General features: G+C 34.5%; 2 protein-coding genes across 3 annotated transcripts in view; one reads left to right on the plus strand and one right to left on the minus strand.

Moving 5' to 3' along the window:
- Positions 1–9,428, plus strand: part of LOC149072215 (eukaryotic translation initiation factor 4H-like) — a 71,915-nt gene extending 62,487 nt beyond the window's left edge. Inside the window, exons 7-8 of one of the 2 annotated variants that reach the window (XM_089247379.1) lie at positions 465–617; positions 4,317–9,428. In XM_089247379.1, the coding sequence (XP_089103505.1) occupies positions 465–617; positions 4,317–4,324 (161 nt within the window). In that variant the 3' untranslated portion in view covers positions 4,325–9,428. The remainder of the gene's footprint in view (positions 1–464; positions 618–4,316) is intronic. The other variant, XM_089247380.1, reaches the window with a different exon arrangement.
- Positions 9,429–19,416: 9,988 nt separating this feature from the next.
- The window catches only part of LOC149072216 (protein strawberry notch homolog 1-like), a 128,745-nt gene continuing 125,441 nt past the window's right edge, over positions 19,417–22,720 (minus strand). Inside the window, exon 30 of the mRNA XM_089246654.1 lies at positions 19,417–22,409. Within this exon, the coding sequence (XP_089102780.1) occupies positions 22,324–22,409 (86 nt within the window). The 3' untranslated portion in view covers positions 19,417–22,323. The remainder of the gene's footprint in view (positions 22,410–22,720) is intronic.

Consider the following 22,720-nt stretch of genomic DNA (forward strand, 5'->3'; position numbering starts at 1 on the left):
AATAGTGAAAGAGCACAACATTTTTCTTAGAAAGCTAAATTTTTAATTATAGCTCTTGTGACAAGAAATATGTTGTCATTTTTTGGTAAATCAATGACTTTGAGGTCTTTAACCTCAATCTTAAACCTTGCTCAGTATGAACAAGGTTTATATTTTACATGCTTCTGCAACCTGTAAAAGTAATAAAAATGGTGATCAACAACACATTCTCTGATAGAGATAATTGTTAAATTAAGTAAAATTAAATAAAAGTTCTGAAAATCAGAATGGGATTTAATAATATCATTTTGATAAAATGAAGTTAAATAATAATGGCTCAGACTTACTACTGGCATGATTGATCTGCATCCTTTAGATACTGTTCAAATAGTTTATTGTTGGACAATAATTGTCATTAAATTTTGAAGAAATGAATTGAAAATGAATACATAAACAGTTTATGTATCCATTTTTTGATTTCATAGAAGAAGCTGCAGCAAGACCACGTTTAAAACTTCTTCCAAGGTCAGTGAAAGATCCTGTTAATGCTATAGCTGATACATCAACCAGATCAACTATATTTGGCCAAGCAAAACCCAGAGATGAGCGAGTTGTACCAAAGAAAGAAGAAGAAGCTGGTAATTTACATTGCATTTAGAGCATTATTTAACATTAATAATTCTAAAATTATTTTTAATAACTTAAGTATGGTGCAGCATGACCGCAGTGGTACTTTGTGCCATAAAAATTGAATAACACTCAAGTTTTGTAAACCCCAGCTTTTTAAAACTTCAATGGGTCTAAACTTTTATTTTTTCTCCTTTTTTATCATCTGCTCCCATCACATTGCTGATCCAACATTTACAATGAAAATTTATGGATGTGTTGTCTTTGACATATAGTTGAGAAATCTTTGACAGATTGGATTTAAAATAATTAAGTTTGAAAATGTAATTTTGTATGAAGTAAAATTCTATGCCATCATAAAAATTGAATGAAATCAATTATTTATATAGTTCTCTCTCATATATACAGTAATACCTTGGTTTTCATTAGCTTTGGTTATCGTCGATTTTGATTTTCGTTGATTTTTTTGTGAAAAATTTGTCCCAGTTTTCGTTGGTTGCCTCAGATTTTGTCAGCATGACCTCACTTAAAATTTTCATTTTCCTGCTCATTGTGACATTGTTTCTCGTTGTATGAACATCACAAACATTACTAGTCTAGACAAACAATTCCATGGGACCAAAGAAAGTTTCCAGAGCCAGCAGTAACTTCGAAGAAGGCCAGGAACATGATTGATTTGAAGAGTGGATGAATGAATCATTCATCCATGAATGATGAATCTGAATGAATTAGTTGGCCTGTGTGTAAAGAAATACCTCCAGGATAATCAGTTGCACAATAAGTGCCTCCTGGTAATGGACAATGCTCTTGCACATACTCCAGGTTTGGAAGACACATTGTTGGAGTTCAGTTTTATCCAGGGTTGGAAAAAAACTGGTTTTTTTAATAAAAACCAAAAAACCGGGTTTTTTTTGGTTTAAACCAGGTTTTTTTGGTTTAAACCGGTTTTTTTGTTTTATATAGTATTAACATTAAAAACAATGAAATTTCTGAAAAATCATTCAAACTTCCAATAATTAACAAAAATGAAATGTTTATTAATGTAATTTAATTAACACTATTCCCATGCTAATTAATCAATAAATATTTATTACATTTTAACAAAAACCAACTTTTGCAATTTAATTATTTTTTTCTTAACTCAATGGATTACTGTGTGTTTGAAAATTCTTTTAATGTTATTATTAATCATATAATATATAAAGGTTTTTCTCCAGTTACTTTCAGTATACTTAATTAGGAAGCTATTTTGCAAAAAGTAATAAAAATTAGGTGAATATAATGTATTTAATGAAGCATAAATAATGCAGATTAATTAGCAATGATTTACGATATACAGGGGGATTATAACTAAGGTTCTGATTTCAAAACACTGTAAAAAAAGAACGATTGTCAGAATGACTGGAAAATTGACATGAATATTCCTGAAAAAATTCAATTTTATTTGATAAAGGGGAAAAAATACTTAAAAATGTAAAATTAATGACATCATCCAACATGTGGGAAATTTGCTCGCAGAATGGAAACAATAGCCAGTCATGGCAGAATACCTTAATTATAGCATTTCCTGATTTCATAATTCATGGAAACATCACAAAAAACGAAGTAATTGAACAAATAACTACAACTTACTTAAGAAATGTTAAATGTGTTGTCCACTGCGTGTTCTGGCTATGAGGTTGAAAGCACAAAATTTCTTGTTCAACAACAGAATCGGAGCATGCCATGGTCATAATGTGGATGTGCTTGTAATTCAGCTTTATTAAACTAAACCAAACGTCGCCTTCCCCCCCCCTCCCCCGTTAATATTCCTGAGGAACTTCTAACATATAGGGAATGTGCTGGAGATTGCAATTCACCAAAGTTTGCAATCTGACCACTGTTTATAACATTTTGAGGTGCCCCCCACAGCCAGAAGTTGCAAGGGTTAAGGTGCATCCTGTCAAAATGGGTCTTCAGCAGCTGCTTTGCTGGTATTGCAATGTGCATCTTGATAGAAGTTCTATCCACACACTGATGCTGTGGAAGTGCCAAAATGATGTGGTTGCACAAAATAGATTATACTGCTGGCCAAGTACAGCATCATCTACTTGCACATTTTGCACTTTTTTCTTTTGCGAAAGAAACTTCCATTGCTTCAGGAGTATCCATGCAAATTTTCAAGTCATTCTGATCAGTACTTATTGTATAGTTTTGGAGAATCAAAACTTAAATTATAATCACCCTGTATATAGCTGATTATTGTTCATAAATCTGTTACTACTATACAGTAGAACCTTGATTAACTGGGCTTAACAGTGTGTATGTGAAAGTATAAAAAAAAAACAATTATTGAATGTTAAGACTGGAAGATATACAGTAGGAGATGTGCAACTTATGGGAAAGAAAATGAAAATGTATGCTAGGTAATGTAACTACTAGTACACTAGTCTTTGTCCTTTAAGGACAGCTGGTGTCTTTATTGGATTATAGGACCACCTGCCCCTAGCATGATAATGTCACTACTGTAGCTGCTTCTTTGTGAAGGGAAAAAGAAACCCTGTGAGATAATACACCACTACATTTAGATGTGTGATGCAATCCTTATTCATGAATTTGCTAAAGATAGAGCATCAGAACATAGCCAAAGGCTAGAAAATGTTGTAAGAATGAGAAATTTTGACTTTTATATATAACTTTAAATAACTAAGATACTTGATATGAAAAATATATATATATTCTGGCCACTTTTATGAGACTTTTTGAAAAAAACCACTTATAAAATCTTATATCATTTAAAGATATACCATCAGAATGTACCCCAAGGATATAAAACGTGGTAAAAATGAACATTTTGGCTAATAATGAACGAATATGATATTTTTCAAGGAAAAAAATGATATTTAGGCAACTTTTATTTGATTTTTTGAAAAAAACCACTTGGTTTAAACCAAACAACCCTGGTTTTATCACAGTGAAGTTCTTGCCCCCAATACCACACCACTCATCCGTTAGTCTTGTAGTATTAAACACTATATTATTCTCTATACAATGTGTTTTTGAAATTGTTTTGGAGTGTCTAGAATAAATGAATTGGATTTGCATTGAGAGAGATATTCATATGGAAATAATTGCCTCGGTTTTCATCTGTTTCGGATTTTGCCAATTGTTTTCGGACTGATTATTGATAAAAAAGCATGGTATCACTGTATATAAGTATATTTAGATTTGTTTTAAACGAAAATCAAGCCACATGTTTTGCACTTATTTCATCAAATGCAGTTCATTTTATCAAATGTTTCAGGAAAAAAATTCATTTTTTCAATAGAAAGTTTTTTCATACCTGTTTTTTTTTTTTTAATTCAAGTTTAAGTCAAACCCTGTTTCGGTGCAAAGCCCCTTCCCTAAGTTCCACAAATTCTCAGTAACCAAATCTTCCATATAAGACTATCAAAGTGAAAAAACCTCTTATAACATCTGCTGATGTTTATCTAGAGTGCATGGATTTGGAAATTTGCTTAACATGTCTTCCTCCTTCTACACTTGGGAAATCGTCAATACTATAAAAAAAGAGAAGTTCTTTGTATCTTGAAGCTAAAGTTCCAACTGATTGTGCAGGCAAAGTTTTTGAGGACGAGTCAGTAAAAAATACATTAATTTTTTTTAATAGTGGAAGGAGTTTAACATGCTTATGTTAAAATTTATTTTAAAATAAATTTTTGTGTTTTCAGAGAATTAACAGTGATTAGTTTTGGGAGAAAGGACTTTTTTGGAATTGCTTCATCTACTGCTCATCATTCTTTCATTGAACTGTGATGATGCTTCTGGAAGAAATATTTTTGTTGTCATTCAACTGCAATGGAATTGAGGTTCTCCTTCGGAGTATGTGTTGTAAATATATAAAACGTGGTATTGCTACTACAAGAATGGTGCATTGGAAGCAGAAACTATGTTATGTGACCTGTTTTTACGTATTAAACAACATAATTTAAATTTGATAAGTTCCAAACTTTAATTTCTTACATGTTGTGGACAAGTGTGGGTTGTATAAATATGGAAATACATCATGTAAAATTATTTCTTTCTGTAAACCTTATTACATTGTCATTAATTCAATTAATTTGTTTAAGAAATGGTTTAGAAATGTTTGAAACATTTCTTTTTTGAATTATAACTATTTTTCAAAGTATACAACTTGTGTAGAGTTATTCTAGTTATAAACATTAACATGAACGAAATCAAATGCCAACAATAAGGAAATATTGTAAATTTAAATTAGGTAATACAGTCAACGCTCATTATAATGACCCCCCATTTTTCCAGCAAAAATAGGTGTTGTATTGGGTGGGCGTTATATCAAAAGGAAAACGTATAACTATATCATCACAGGAAAACATTCGGATTCATTTCACTGGTCATTGTAATGGAATGGTCGTTATAATGAGCATTGACTGTATAATGTTTTTACTTCATGTTTATAAAACTACATAATTATTTGAAGTACAGATGACTGGATACTAAGCGAAGATAACTGGAAAGAAAAGTTACATTCCTCTGTGGGGAATCGAATCACCAACTTTGCACTTTCCGGGCATGTGCTCGGCTGTTAAGCTACAGAGGACATTTTCTTTCCTGAGAACACTGGGTTCCTTTTTCATCATTTTGTTCTACATAATTATTCAAGTTTTATTTATCTCATTATAGCTAAATTCAGTTGTTTTTGTACCTGTTTCAATTACAGTGGTATCTCAACTTGCAAGTAATTCAAGTTACAAGAAAAATATATTTCTTGAAAATTCAACTTACTAGCAAATATTTTGAACTTATGAGCTTAAAACATAAGAAAAAAACCCATTTGACAAAACGTTTGCGCTTCAAATAAGTTGAAGCAGATAGTGATTTTTGGCATGTACTGTGTATTGGTTTTGTAAGCAAAATTACTTTTGTTCTGCATAGCATACACCAGGGATTCTCAAACTGTGTGCTGCAGAGCAGCTGCACTGAAAAAGGTTTTTCAAAGAGATTCTTTGTTTAACTGCTCTCGGGAGCTGCGGATAAGTGTTTATTAGGGGAAAGGGTGCTGTGAGTATAAAAAGTTTGAGAACCTCCGGTATACACTGTACCATACTAACTGATTTTTTTATAAAAGTAATCACATTGTGAGAAAGTGGAACAAATTAAAGAGATCTTCATTGCTTTAAGTGGGATAGTTTGCTTTTTGAGATAAGTTTTTCCAATACGAGTTAACTTTCAAGAGCGAGTTGAACTTGTAACTTGAGGTACCACTTTACTATAAAAATATAACTACATTAAAAACAAGATAAATTTCCTTTGTGTTTATAAAATATTGCATGAGATATTTTCATTCTGACTTGAGCACAAATATTTTAGACATTTTCTTAAATTTATAGAAATGCATTGTTCAATATTTATAAGATAGTTGTTTTTAGTTCAAAAGTGTTTTTTTCCATGTCATGAATAAATGTGATTATTTATATTTTGCAAGAATTCTATGGTTTCATTTAGTTAGGTGTCTTTTTATGAGATTACAGATTGATATATGAAATGTGTATCTATTCTAACAGATGGATAAAATTCCAAAGATGAATTTTAAATTCATCATTATTTGCTGTTAAGCTGCTTTATCCAGTAGAGAAAAAAAATCTTTGAAATAGTTTGAATTATCTTTTATTTTGTAAATAATTTTATTCAGGACAAATCAATCAACAGTTGAACTTTATATCAATGAAAATAAACTGAATAATGATGTCACTATACTCCAGCTCTCCCTGAAATTGAGATGGTAAGAAGAGAACCCAGGTCCTTGATGAATAAAGCTATACTGTGGGATTCATGAAATTAATTTTTATGCCCCCTTTTCTAAAATTTCGGATACAGTAGAACCTTGATTTATCAGACCCTCATTTATCTAGAACTCTGTTAATGAACATTGATTTCCTCAGTCAATTTTTTTTTCTTTATTGTTGATAAAATTATTGCAAAAGTCAAACTATCTAGCTGATGAATATGAACATCTTAAAGAAAGTGAAGACCTCATTAGTGCAAATAAACAACAACACTTTTAAGTGTTTCTTCAAAAGGCATTGTTCGGTTGAAGCAGCATGAGCACATTGAAATTCTTCAGAAATAACGTTACAAAAAACTTCATACATCTATCTACAAAGCAAATTAGTAACCAAATTGTGTCAATTAAATGTATGTGTCGGTTAAATTTATAATCAATTAAAATTAGTCCCAAAGCAGAATATGCTGAAATCTGGAAGAATTTTAAGAAAAACACAATTATGGGAATTTTTACTGCAGAACATTTCCTGTCAGCCAAGGGCTCGTTGCAGAACAATGCAAAACATTCTGCTTTGGGGATAATTAATATGGATGAGATACTTGGACCTTTAAATTGATGGATTTTTGATTATCCTGAAATTTTAATCTACCGACAGGCTTTCCTAATTCAGATAATCAAGGTTACTGTATTTGACTCTCTGTAGCATGTCAATGACTGGTAAACCTTTCTCATTCTGCGCTTTTCCATCCAAATAATAAAAGAATCCATCAAAAGTGTATTTTTATAATTAGTTGATCATGGTGATATAGTGGCCAGTAATTTTTTTTATTTTTCAAAACATTTAAATAATGCTATAACTAGAGAAGAATCCTGAAATTATAATTCATTACTACATCAATTATTATCTTTGAATTCTCTTGTAATTTTAAAGAAAAATTATGATCTAAGATTAACACACATTCATAAACCCTTGGAAAATGATATTTATTCATAGATAAAAAATATCATTATTCCATGAATTCATTTTTCAGAAAAATAAATTCTGAAGAGGTAAGCATGTTTAAAATGCTTTGTGCAGAAAATAGTTTGAGCTTGTACAAGTTGGAGCACAAAACCATATTTCTGAATTGAGGGTTAAATTATATATCTTTTCAATATTTCTGAAGCTGTTTTTTTTACAGGACTAATGCCTGAAGAACATAGCGCTAATTTAAAAGTCCCAAATTTTTATCAATCACTTCAATAATTATTGAATTGGATATATTTGTATGCAATTTTGTAATTTACATGAATATGAAACTTAATTGTGAGAAAGGTTTTTATGTTTGGGCATTAGACGTCAATAATCTTAACAATCATGGAGTCTTAGTTCAGTATTTTCCTGTACAGGTACTAAATAATCTTGTTTTAATTTCACACTCCAACTGCTGAATCAACCGTCTCAATCATTTTAATAGCATTTCTTAAACTTCAAAAATGTGGATAACAATATAGAGCTTAGTTTAAGAAATTTTATAACCTTTGTGGATATGTAACATGCCTTAAGCCAGTGTTTCTCAAAGTGTGCGTCACCAATCTTTTATCAGGGGTGTCGCGGCGAGCTGGAGATATTCATTTGTGTGCCTATTCATGCTTCAAAGTGGTTCTTTTATAAGTAAAAATATCTACTATAAACTATTCCAGAGAGTCGCGAATGAACCATTAATTGGGCAAGGGGGCTGCAGATGACAAAGGTTTGAGAACTACTGCCTTAAGCCCTTTGAAATAGAAAGAAAGAATGCCTTGTCTCATTTACCTGCTATGCAGGAGAACTAAAGCTCTTTCTCAACCCAGTAAACTAGAAACCATACTAATCTCAAAATAATTAGGTATAAATATTAATCATTTTTAGTTTCTGTCTGTTTTTCTTAAATGAAGATTAGCTACTATGTGAGCATAACGTGAAAAGAGTTTTTTCAAAACACTATTGTTTCCAAGAATTAAACTCAATCCCATCTTAAATTTAAAATTTTTCGTATTTTTTGGCCGACGTGAAGTACAGTTTTTATCTTTCGACGTTTCGTTCGCACGAGTGGCGAACATTTTCAAGAATTGCGTAACGCGGGCAAAAGGCTACTACTTATGCCTTCTCCCTGCTTGAGTCACACTGCCTCGCCGGGTCTGTGCGACTCAAGCAGGGAGAAGGCGTTAGTAGTAGCCTTTTGCCCGCGTTACGCAATTCTTGAAAATGTTTGCCACTCATGTGAACGAAGCGTCGAAAGACAAAAACTGTACTTCACGTCGGCCAAAAAACCTGAAAACTTTTCAATTTAATTCTAATTTACACGATAGCCTTTTTTGTTTCATCAATCCCATCTCTTTAACTCGTCAAGTTTTGATAAGAGAGAGATTTTCTGTGTGTTAGTTTCTAAATACAATCGATATTGATTAAATAAGATATTTTCTTATGATTGTGTGAAATTGTTGAAATTGTATATGTATGCAAATTAGGAGTTATTTTATTATTCCTAAAAGAAATAACAAAATAACTTATTTGAAATGTGTGATTGTATTGTTTTACTTGAAACTTTTATAGCTTTTCCTTCGAATGTGTATATATTTTTTATTCAATCAGTCATATATTGATATTTTGACATGTTCATGTTACTTGTTTAGAATAAAATTTCAAATAAAAATAAAATAATCAAACTTCAGTGTCTATTAATAGGATGACTAAATTTTATAATTGATGGATTTTGATTGAAATTATACAAATGTGTATTTTTTATCTCCTGAGTTCCAAACAATCTGATGGTTCAATGTCAATAAAGGTAAGATTTTAAAGTTTTTAGGGATAGAGTTCTTAATTGAGCTACATTTAATATGGGATAAACTTTTTGTTTTGTCTGTGTTTCAAAGTATGGTTTTTCTTTAATGTACGTCCACTTCAGTTCTTTCTACTGCACCATATTGTACAACACAACCTCCAAAGTTACTAAGCATTCGTATGAAAATATGAAACTGTAAAAACAGAAAATGTAAAAAATAAAAGTTTGATTGTAAAATTTGTTTTTCATATCTACTGTCCATTTTTTATACAGTCACATTCTTATATGGGCTTGAGTGTGTATCTAAAGTGCGTGAATGAATAGATAAATTTTCTTTGTTCACAAGAAAAAAATTGGTTGTGAAACCAATTTTGCATTTGTTTTTTGCATTTATTTTGGCCTCTTGAAATTTCTCCAATCAGTCATTAGGTTACTTGACCAAGTAGGTTACTAAACCAAGCCTATCTTTCATCCAAAAAGATAAAAAAAACAACAGGACACCACCTTCAAATGCTGCTGTTTAAGTTAGAATAGCTAAGTCACTAGCTTTATATACACAAAATGCAATCCTTTATCCCTTTAAGATCGTGTGGGTCAAATAATTAACATTTATGTTTTTTAAAAATTTCCCGGTCTTAAAGGGTTGTAGCTAGGTGAGAAATAATCTTATTAACCAATCATCTGGTCAGGACATGTAACTCTGCTATGGTAGCATAAGGGGAAATTAATTGGCCAGATGACTGGTTGAATTATACTCACTATATGCCAAAAAGCAGTTTCAATACTCAAGGTTGCTAATAAAGTGTCTGGAAAAGGTGGTTACCATAAAGCAGGGGTGGCCAACTTCTTTCTGTTCAAGGGTCAACATAAGTCAGCTGCACAATAAAATGAGATATACAGAGTTGCCAACTGCTTCGGACGGCAACTATAAATTACAGAGCTACGGGAGACTCTCTCAATACTACGGAAATCGGTTTAAAAAACATCTGGTCTTTTTGAGAGTTTCTTGCACACACACACTGTGTTTTTTAAATTGAATCGATCTTTACCATAACGATGAATTCGTATAGGCATGTGAGAGAGAAGATTAACTTGGAGCCGATCTGTTTGTCTGCGCAGAAGGCAATCTGTAAAGCCGCATCTAAACCTGCCGTTCTACTCGATGCCCAAGCACACAAAAACCTTGCTTTCCATCTACCCCCCCCCCCAACGTTGTGATTTAAAAACAGGTTCTTGAGTGGTTCAGCGCAGTGGGTCGGGATGGCTTCATTTGCATAGTGCATGGTCAAGCTCACGGAACTTGTCTCGGAAAAAATGTTTCATCGTAGGTGCCATGAGTTTTCTGATGCGGTAAAACGGTGATTGGGGGGGGGGGGGTCTCTACAGGGTTTCTAGACGTTGTATATACAGCCCACAAAAAGTATACAGGTTGGGATTGCATTGAATATTCATGAATTATTACAAGGTTCATAGTCCTTGAAAAAAATCCATTTTCACGTGCTTAAATTTTTTTTCTTGTGTGAATTTCTTCCATCAGTTTTTGTTTTCCCCCTCAACTAAATTCCCCCCTTAAACTATGTTCCACTGGGGCGAAAAGGAGTAGGGACAACAATGATGAGTGACAAGACAATATTCAAACAGGACATAGTCATGCATATCTGAGGTATTTTCCGTGCTTAAAAAAGATTTCGCGTGAAATGAAAATCTGGCTGCTGCATACATGCACCTTGCCCACATTTCTCTGCGGAATTTCTAACGAATTGGTACACGTTCAGAATGTCTACCAACACGGGAAAGTCACGTTAAAATATGGATTTGTGCGCACAAAACCTATGCTTTAAAGTGGTTCTTTTATATGGTGAAAAAAACTTCTTGGGAAGCCGCCTATAAACCATGAATTATGCAAGGGAGGCAGCTGACAAAAGAGAACAATTGGAATACGTAACATGCTTGCGATCTAGACCAGAGGTCTTTAACTTTTTCCAGTCACGAGCACTGCCTGTACCCATCATTAAAAGAACAGACTCTTACGTCATGTTTAACACACGAATGCATGAAATCTGGATTTTAATCATTGAATGCTATGCGTACAGTGTTTAAATGAAACGTTGATCAAGTGCTTGCAAGCATCAAATCGGACACCAGCATCGAGAGCATTCTGGGTGCTTTGGGGAGCACCATGGTGCTCGCGAGCAACAAATTGAAGATGCTTGATCTAGACAAAACCTGAGCATGACGATAGAGCAAATAACAAGCGTCTGATATTGAACTTCGAAATATGTGAATAGGAAAAGGAATATGCGAAATCTGTCCCTCGAATGGTCTCTTGGTCTATCTAGTGCCACGGAGGAAAGAATAACAGGAGGTGACGCGACCAGCACATCTGTTAAGAAAGCATGGGGAATCTGGAATCTTGCCAGATGAAGCCAGTGATCGCTCTATTAAAGGGACCAAGTAAGCCCAAACAAACCGTGGCTTCCCATGCTTTCCTATGAGAAACATCCCCGTTTTTAAAAATCATTTAAAAATTTACTATTCACGTTAGGAACTCCATTTTTCCCCCTCAAATTCTGTGGATATATTTATACAATTGAACGAGAGCTTTTACAATTTTAGTTATTTGTTTTCGAATATTAACTTCAACAACATGGAACCTTTTGCAAAAAGTAACCAAAATTTACCCATATGTTGTGCCCCAAAATTCCTTCTCGGCATTTTAGTTTTTAAAAAATTATGCCAAAGCATGTAATACCTCAGTGCTGAGAGAGACACACACAATGTTTAAAGACACTTGAACAAGCGATGTTTGAAAAAATCTGACTTTTTTTTTGCGAAAAACATTATATATGCAAAACATTAGCATATATAATGCCTTTCAGCTGTTTATATTAAAATATTGTAGAAATACTTCCAGTCCAGGTAGAACAACAAAAACTTGAGCACAGGCAATTTTAGATTTCATATTCAATTCGAAACTGTTTTTAGTCAAATTTTCGTACACATATCACTCTAAAAGCAAAGTAATAGGTGCAAAATGAAGAAGGGAAAAAAACAGCCCAAGTGATTATTTTCCTAAATACTATAGGCCAGAAAGATGACTTATCACGGCTCGTAAAAAAAGTTTTTTATTTTAAATATTTTTTTTCTCAATACTACATCTACATAGCGGAAGGTTCGGATGGGCGGCATATATTTCAATCATACGTATTCAAGAATATGAGAGTGGAACGGAAGAAGAGGGTGGCGAAATTTGTACAGCCTACAGGCAGCAAAACCATAAATACACAGTGGCGGAGGACGCTCGATCACTTCCAGTACTTTGAGGCACGGGGGCGGCAAAATCCTGTTTGCCCCGGGTCGCAAAAATCCTAGCTACGGCCCTGTCAGAAGGTGCTCGAGCACCTCAGGATTGATTCAGAAATCAAAATTCCTCATGTAAAGCTTAAGACGAGCGCCCACAGGCTTCAAACACTTTCAAAATGTCCCGGATCTATGATAATGATGAACGAAACAAAAAGGCAAAATAAACAGTTAAAAGAAAAATTATGAAAATTGCATTTTATTGGAGCTTCATATTATTTTAATTAATCATATTTCCATAGACATTAATGTGATACATCGAATTTTTAAAATAAATTGAAGGCACTGAACTAAAAACTTATGACGAGTTGAGAGTGAAAAATGATCTTCCCCTTTCAAAAATAAATTAAAAATATAAAAACCCCTTATACAAGGATAAACTTTTATCTTTTCCCATTATCGGATCATGTAGATTACCTGAAGATGCATTAAACAGTCATGGTGCTTAAATTTATTTAGTTATTAATATTTTAAGAGAATTCGATCTGGAAAAACACATGTTAAGTATAGGGAAAAGAGCGGTTTGTTTGGGCTTACTTGTCAGCGCATTGGGTTGCCACAACGGCTTCAATTTTCGTGCCTGATGTCACCTCCTGTTATTCTTTCCTCCATGATCTAGTGCAGTGTTCCTCAATCGCCGGGCTCTGGCATCCGCCAAACGGCCGTGAGTGGTTTGTTTCATTTTTACAGATTTATTTCTCATTAATCTTGTGTATGTCCAGGCCTCCCAACCAAGAAAAGAAATCAACCATGCCGCGGGATTCCAAAGGTTGAGAAACACTGGTCCAGTGGCCCCACATCTTGCAGTAGGGTCCTGTATAGCGAATTTATAGTGTGGCAAAAACAAAAATGAGAATTGTCTCATTTAGAGTCCCCAAGTTGGATCAACCTTCTATGTGCTTCCCTACGAATTGGAAAATCGGCTGGACTATGTTTGTACAGTGGTTTCTTCTCATTTTTTTATTTTACCTGCGCCAGTACGTTTTGCTGCACGCGTTAATGCAATCAGTAAAGAAATGGGCTCATTCATGCACATATTCTATTAAGATGGCGTTTTCTTCTGATGCGCATCGATTACGACGGCAAACTGCAGATTTCAACAGTCGGCGCCTATCGTTATATATATATATAAACCGACTGAACGAACTGCTTGATCAATCACATCTTGCTCCATTCAACGTCGCTCGGGTCTTTTGCTCTGCTTTCAGCCCACTATTGCTATGCGTCGCAACGCTGCTGTTGTGCACACGGCTTAATATTGATCAATAGTGTGTTCAGTGGTTTTGCATTCGCAGGACGCGTTTTCAACGAGCGCTGGTGCACCCACGGAGCTTGCTTTGGAAAGTTTTGTCATAGGTGGCGAAGAAACTCTGATACGACAAAAACATTGATGGGGGTCTAGGGTTGCCAGACGTCCGTATATATGACTCGCAAGAGTCATATGAAGGAATGGATATATTCCGTATGAAGGAATGGATTGCATTTAACATTCATGATAACCATAGGGTTTAGACGATTTCGCAAAAGTCGATTGAAGCCGTTCAACTGGACAGCTGATTGTGAAGCAGCATGGATAAAAATCAAGTCTGAAATTGCTAGTGACCAAGTCCTCATACCATTTACTCCAGAATTTCCAGTGACTTTGGCTACTGATGCTAGTCCACATGGTCTATCCGGAATATTATCGCATATTATGCCTGATGGAAGTGAACGTCCTATTGCATTCGCTTCAAGATCACTAACAGCTGCCGAGAAAAATTACAGCCAGCTCAATCGAGAAGCTACAGCTGTATATTGGGCATGCAGAAAGTTCTATGATTACATCTTTGGTCGAAAATTCACATTGGTAGTGGACAATAAACCAATGATGACTCTCTTGCATCCAGAGAAAAAACTTCCAGCATTGTCAGATACAAGAATGTTGCGGTATGCACATTTCCTTTCCAACTTCGACTATGACATCAAACATAGAAAATCATCTGAACATGCAAATGTAGACTATTTGTCGAGAAGTTCCTTACCATTGACAGATGTACAAGTCAACACTGTTGATGATGAATATATCTTGCAAGCATCAGTGATCAGACACATATCCATAGACACAATTACTTCTGAAGAAATCCAAAAAGAAACAGAATTGGATGCCTTTTTCTTGGATAAAGAATTCGCTTAAAGGGCAAGAATTCTTAGGTTCCAAAGAAGTACAGCGAGCAGCAACAAAGGCAGTGGAGGATGTGACAAAAGGCCAGCAATCCGCATTTACATCTTTTCATGAACAGTGGCAAAAATACACAATTGCATATGGTAGTTACTTCGAAGGAAACACCAAATAAACAGGTTCTATCTGTATGCATTTTTTTGTGATAAAATAAGGCTCAGAACTTTTTGAACGTAGTAGTAACTTCTCATGAACAACTCAAGTAAAAATTGAATGTTTTAAAGTTGCTTATAAGCATCAATGTCAATATGAGCTCGAAATATACAATGCCTTTACTTGAAAAATATAAAACCACGTGTTGCTTGAGGACAACATTGCCAAATAAAGGGTTTACATTGTTTAATCTGTGATTATTGTTATAAAGAGTAATTATGTATAATCACTGATCATCTAAGTAAGTTTAATAAATATGGAAAGAAATTATCACCTCTCTTCATTTAATCAGTTTGTTTTGTATGCAAGGGCAGCTTAAGAGGGTGTGGTGCACCGGGTGGCAGATTAAGCTTTAGTTAGGCACCAAAATCTTTTAAAACCTCTAATACTAAAAATTCACTTGACCAGAGACAAATTTATGGTTCAGCTGACTGTTCGCTACAAAAATTTTGCCACCCTTCTCTCATCCTTGTCTCTTACATGTTCTTGATCATTTATTTTTTAACTTTACTGGGCTACAGTCTGTATAAACATGCCTTTGTTTCTTAGTTACTTTTTTCATCACTCTTGACCTGGTCCCCTGCTTTCTAGGTCACTTTGTTTTGGTCACTCACAGGCTTCCAAACTTTGTCACTCTCTCTCTCTCTGGGGAGAGGCGTATTTATAGTTTTGTAAATTTTGGCACCTTTCTCCTATTATATTAATTTTCTTGACCACTCATTTCTTGAATTTGCTGCCCTGGGCTATAGCCCACTAAGCCTCTCTAAAAATATGGCTCTGCACATGACATCGTGCTTTTGAGCCATACCTTGCCAACAAAGATGTTATGAAAACTTGAGGGAGACAGAGCTTTGGGACAATAATACCAGAAACAAGAATGCATTCCATCATAAGGGTTGTGATTGAATTAAGCAGGGCTATCAGCTGCAATGACCATTCCCTGGCTGAGAGAAAATTTTAAAAATAAGAATTCAAATATTAATGTAAAGAAATACAGCAAAGTAGATCTCTCTCTCTCACTACCAGAACAAAAACAATGGAAATGTGATATGAAAAGGAAAAAGTCTTCGGATCTAGGGAACGATACTAGATCACTTTTGTGAGTTGTAGTCCCAGGATGAGTGTGTGTATAGATTGGAAAGGACCCTAAGACGAGGGAGAAGTTAAATAAACTTTTTGCTAAGAGAAATGAATTTTTCAAAATGTAAAATAGTCAGGAAGATTGGACCCCATGAAATCGAACCAGCAACTGATGGAAGGAGGGTGCATGAAAAGTTGATATACAATGAACCGTGAAGTGGGAGCAGTGGAAAAGAAAATGGGTTAAAGTTTCTGGTAGTTGACAATGTGTACAGAGGGGCTGTTAACTTTTTGATGAAAAACAGATATGCATTAAGAGGCGCTATGTCGCAGATTAACTTGTAAAAAATACGTTCAAATTTTGAATTAAGAGAAGGAAGGAGAAATTTTATTACAGCAGTTGAAAAAAATTTGGAAATCCGAAAAAGAGGAATTAAGCAATTCAGAGATATATCGTCGAAATGATAGTCGTAAAGATCAGATTCTCTGGATAAAGGGCAGACGTGACATGTGGACTACGTGAGGAAGAACGAACATACTTGTCTATAGTCTCATTCAAACAATGGTCCCCAATGGTAAAGCACTGTCAGCCATTTGCAAGAGCAGCAATTAAGCTTGAGCTGCCCATTTGTGACATGCACACCACATGTATATACACTGCTAAAAACAATTAGGGGAGCAAGCAAAAAAGTGAAGAAAACCGTGCGAGACGGCCACGTATTGGCATACAATGGATAGCACACGCGTAACAATGCGCAATACAGAAAAAAGACATAAAAAAATTTGGAATTAAGCTTTAATTCTTTGAAAATATGGAAAAAACATGAAAAGATGATTTAGGGCAACAATTTGGTTACATGTAAACGATAAAAAAAAGTACTGTTTAGACATGATGCATGAGTTTTTAATAGGGCGTGTGGTCTCCTCGAACAGCTAAGACTGCTGCACACCTGTTTCCCATGGATGCGATGAGGTTATCGGTCAGACTTTGGGGAATACTGTTCCACTCCTCAAGAAGTGCAATCTGCAAGTCTCGGACAGTAACAGGCTGCCTTGGTCGCGCAGCAATGCGTCGTCCGAGCATGTCCCAAACATGCTTGATTGGATTCAGGTCAGGAGAGCACGCTGGCCATTCCATACGCTGTATTGTTTCAGCTTCAAGCATGTTCTCCACCAGACGAGCTCTATGCGGTCGGGCATTATCATCCTGGAAAACAAAGGAATCTCCAATGGCTCCAGCGTAAGGGATGACATGAAGGTCGCAGTATCTCATCTGCATACCTTCGGGCCGTCAAAATACCATTCCGAATGATATGCAGGTCCGTACGTCCACCTATGCTGATTCCACCCCATACCATCCAACCAGCTCGTCTGTATTGTGACCTTTCACGAACGAATGCTGGGTTATATCGAGTGCCCCTGTCCCTCCATACCAGAACACGTCCGGTGTCACACTCCAGACTGAATCGGGACTCGTCTGTAAACAGCACTTGGCTCCAATCATGTTGCTCCCAATCTCGATGTTCAGCAACCCATCTTCTTCGGGCCGCACGGTGGCGTGGGGTCAACGGAATGCAGACCACTGGCCTACGTGCATAGAGCCCTCCCTCATGAAGCCGAATACATACTGTTTGGCTGGACACCCTGTTGCCAAGAGCAACCGCCTTTGCAGCTGCGTAGCATTCTCTGTTCAGTTTCGACGGGCTGTTAACCGTATATACCGGTCATCAATTGCTGTAGTGGCGCGTGGCCGACCTTGCCCTGGTGGACGTCTAACATTTCCTGTTTCTTGGAATTGATTCCACAGCCTTGCAACAACACTTCTGGCAACTCCAACAGCGTCCGCGACACTACGTTGTGTTTGCCCGGATTCCAGTCTGCCTATAACACGCCATGCCATGGATTCCGGTAAATCACGTTGTTGAGACATCCTCAAGTCACCTTGTCTCAAAAAACAATATTGCGCAATCGAATTTCACAGTTACGGCAGTAAAACAGACGTTTCTGCAACATCCCGATTTCTGCCCTATCTCCTTTTTCCGGGTTTTGACGTCATGAACTTTGATTTGCATATGAAGTTTTCTTCAGTTTCCTGCTAGGCTTTAAATTATGGATGATTCATTTTATGTTACTTATCGGTATACATCTTTGCGTAATTTTGTTAAAACCATGTGCTCTCCTAATTGTTTTGAGCAGTGTATTTTGGCATTAAAAATTAAAGTATTAAAAAGACAAAAATTATCAATCTTGGCTTTCTTCATATATATATATATATACATACATACAAGGCGTGTTTTTTGAGTAAGTATCGTTTTGACATTCTGCTGCTGCAGCGCTGCGGTCGGCAATTCCGCACATGCGCGCTGTGTACCTACATCTAATTGGAAAAACCACAGATGCCATTATGGAAACATTCAACCATGTTTAAGTTTGTTAGTATTTAAAATGCCTCTGCAGATTAAGAATGCCGCCAACTGAAATATGCGCTGTGATTCGTTTTCTTAGTGCTACAGGCACGAAAGCAGCTGAAATTCATCGTGAGATCAGTGAAGTGTATGGAGTAAACATATGAGTGATGGAATGGTACGGAAATGAATTGGAGCTTTTAAAGATAGCTGCACAAATGTTCATGATGAGGAATGAAGTGGCCTTCTGTCATTACTGAAGATTTGGTGCAGAAAGTTGATGAAAAATTGAGGGAGAACAGACGCTTTACGATTTAGTCATTATCTAATGAGTTTCCTTAAATTTCCAGAAATGCTCTCTATGAAACTGTGACTGGACGCTTAAATTATTGAAAGTCGTGCAATCAAAAACAAAAGGCGTGGCATGTTGAGTAAGGGAATTATTTTGCTTCATGACAATGCTCACCCACATGTGGCTAATCGAACCAAAGATCTCATCGTCTCATTTCACTGAGAATAACTTGATCACCTTCCGTACAGTCCTGATCTAGCACATGTTCCTGCATTTGAAAAAGCATCTGGGTGGTCGGTACCATGACCATATATGAGGTTAAAACAGCCATGTCGCAGTGGTTGTCAAATCAGGGGGCAGACTTCATCAAATTTAGGGGATTGAATGCTGTCTTATCAGGCAAGGAATCTCCAAAAACAAACAATGCAACTGCTGCTGGAAGAATACAAACTGTTGGTGGTGGCATTAAAATAATTGCCTGAACTCGCCCATGCTTCTTGAAGGCCCTCTCAACCGACATGATTGTGTGTGTTTTCACATTGCTTATTATCTATATCATGGCCTTGTGTAGAAATGTGACGATTGAATTCAGTTTGATTCCATTTAGGAACTTTTTAAATTCCTAAATGGAATCAAACTGATCTAATTTTACAAATAATAAGACTATAAAAATAAAAATTGCTTGAATTTTCAAATAATAATATCATAAATAAATGTAGAATGTTTATTGGAAGAAGTTTACATAAAATGCTGGGTAACGACAATTTGCAATTACTGAGATACAATAGCAGCAGATGAGATGTTCAAGACGAATGTTTGTCGTCCAGTATATCGAATGACATACAAATACACACAAGTGGTAAGTTAGTTTGTGCCAATATATGATCATTTGTACACATATAAAATCTACAATGTTGCACACATTTCTCGGACTCATACACTGCCACTATAACAGTACACATTAACACTTATGCAACAATGCTCTACTAGGACTGTGGGGGAAAAAAAGTGCCACAGGTTGAGTGGGAAAGACCACTTCTACCATAACACATACATCATACGCTCACATTGAAACCATACTAGAAAGCACCAGGTTTCAGACCAGCCTGAAACCCAAAAAAAAAGAAAAACTTTTCCACATTAACCCATTAATTTGTATCAAAAAATCTAACACTAAAGAAAATATTAACAGTGCAAACATATACATGGACATTTTCCCCCTTTTTTTTTTTTAATGATGAAATACAAAGTTCCCTTCATTTCCCCAAATGGTTTCGCTACAAACTTTGTGAAAACTCGAAATGTATGTACATATAGCAGGAGTGCACCATTTTCTGATGGAAGAAAATCATATGAAGCATTCCCTCAACAATATATATATTTCATATATATATATATGCAACAGACTAAAAATTTAAGCTAACATAAAAATACAACTTATAACTGTTTATATGTTCACATAAGTTGTCTTGAAAATATCAATGAGAAAATAAAATTTGAATTTTCAGCTGGCGATCATACATACTGTGCGAAAATGTTTACAAAAGATACATTACAAGTTTATGATATCAAGGCCTTTAGAGAAAAAAAATTGATACATATAAAACATCTTATTTTCTCAACAGGGTCCATTGATATATGGTATATTATTAAGGAATTTTTGGAAAGTAAATTAAATATGTGCAGAATAACCTTAATTTTGAAGTGACAATAAAATTCACACCAATAAAAAAGAGGATAAAGGAAACTCTTGAAGGGCAGTCATTGAATTTATACAGTAGTAGTAGGAATATATGTTTCAAATAAATCCATAATATTCCAAATAAATTCTCAAATATTTAAGAAAAAAAAATTGCAAAGGGAAAAGACACACACAGGATGATTCCATACCAAGTGTATAAAAGCTCGGTATAGAATTCACTCATACTTTCTAATAGTCTCTCAAATAAAAATAAGGTTTTGTAGAAGTTCTTATTTTTATAGTTCTCTATTTTTGAGAACTTTGTTTTTACATGGACTCTCATTGCATCAATATTTTGTCATCCAGATTTTATTCCTTAATTTTAATAATCAAAATTCAGCAATTCATTTCAAAAGGTTTATAATGATAATCATGAAAAATAAAAATGTATAGATAAGGAAAAACTTAAGCATCTGGTAACTTTTATTGTTGTGAAATCATTGTGCAAATTGAAAACTAGTTAAAAAAAACTGTACTCAAATTTTATATTCTTATAAATTTGAATAGCTGAAATAGATCTGAAATTAAAATAATTTCTTCAAAATAAAAATCAATCAAACCTCTATTTTATTTTGAAATAGGAAGTATATAATTGTATATTATGATATTCATTTGCAAATCATAATCTGATGAACGCATTAAGATCTAGTGAAAGCATACTGTTTTAGAATCAAAAGTTGAAAGGGGGGTTCCCCCATATCCTTATGAAAAAATTAGGACATATGTCAAAACATCATTTGACTTTGGTTATTTTCATAATCAAAGAAAAGTCAAAAGCTTCATAGTTCAATAATTCATTCTTCATTGCTTCAAAAAAGTGAAATCATGACAAACTTTTCTGAAAGCAAATTATATAACAATACTAACAAAAATACAATGCATAAATAATAGAACAGTATTTTTTACATAATTTTCTAACCGAAAACTAACAATCTCATAATCTCATCAAAAATATCACGAGAAGCCTCCACCCGTCGAACATGAATTGTCAATTTTCATATCATTACAAATACCAATTCACAATTATCCACACAAACATAAAATCTTGAGAATAAAAACAAAGATGAATGAAGACATGCTTGCATTGCAAAAGAAACTTCAGGAACTAGCATAACATGAAATTGTATTCTGTGAGTGAACAAAAACATTTAACTATGTGCAAATAATAATCAGTTTCTTACTGTGCAAGTTAATGAAATGTCAATTAAACCTTTGAAAATTTTAATTAATTTAAAAACTGTTGAACTTCATATAGAAAACATTTTTTACAAATGAAAACTGCCCTTCTAATTCTTTTCAAATCTTGGATAGATCTAATAAATTTAGATAACTAATGTAGGAAACAATACCTACTATCAATAAATACTTTTTGTGTACCCTCCTGCGAAAATTCTCTACTATTCTTCTGATAAAAGTAGTTCCATGACCTATTTCAAGGCTCAAAAGTATTCACACATTCGAAAGAAAAAAAAAAGTACCTGCACAACAGGTAAAATCACTTCAAGCTTACAAAGCAATATGATAGTATAATCCTAAGCTGGATTGTACCACACATGCCAGCTTGATGGAACTGATGTGTTTGAGCATGATGCACGGAAAAAAAATAGTAACTTAAAGTATCTAAGCAGATGGAGATGTTCTACACATCCTCCATGCAAATAAAGCAAATATACACTTCTACTTCCTCACAAAATCTAAAATTTGCTATATGACAATAAATAAAAGTGCAATACAGCAAGAGAAACCATACTACACAAACACCAGCGCATACAACACACCCTGTACATTTTTTTAAATTATCACAAACCACAGATTGCAGCTTGCTGACTTCACTTTACATTTCTGACACAAGGGAAAGTAAAGCAAAATGTTGAAATCAGAATTCTTCCTCTTCAACATCAGCAGCTTCATCTTTCAAGACTTCAATTAGACCTTCAATGGCTGCAGCTGGAATAAGACATCCTAGAAGATAAAATACAACAGCTGTGATTTTTCTTTTCAATCAATGAAACAATACAGACTAGGTTGTTATGAACACAAGTTAAAAATCTAATGTATTTCTCAAGATTTCTGAAACCCAAAAGTGTGCAGAATTACAATAAGTCAAAGAGGTTGTTGATCATAAAATTATTTTGTAGTTATAAATTTGTGCTATTCTCAACCACTGTAATTAGTAAACTCAAAAAAAAAAAAAAAAAAAAAATTTCAAGTCTTATTTTATAAACAATGGTGTCAGCTGCCGTACATTTTTTGCAGAACAAATATAAAATACA

This window comes from Pholcus phalangioides, unplaced genomic scaffold (genome assembly GCF_987345545.1).
Source record: "Pholcus phalangioides strain wild (caught in Gottingen) unplaced genomic scaffold, Ppha-v1.0 ptg000017l_1, whole genome shotgun sequence".
Lineage (NCBI taxonomy): Eukaryota > Metazoa > Arthropoda > Arachnida > Araneae > Pholcidae > Pholcus > Pholcus phalangioides.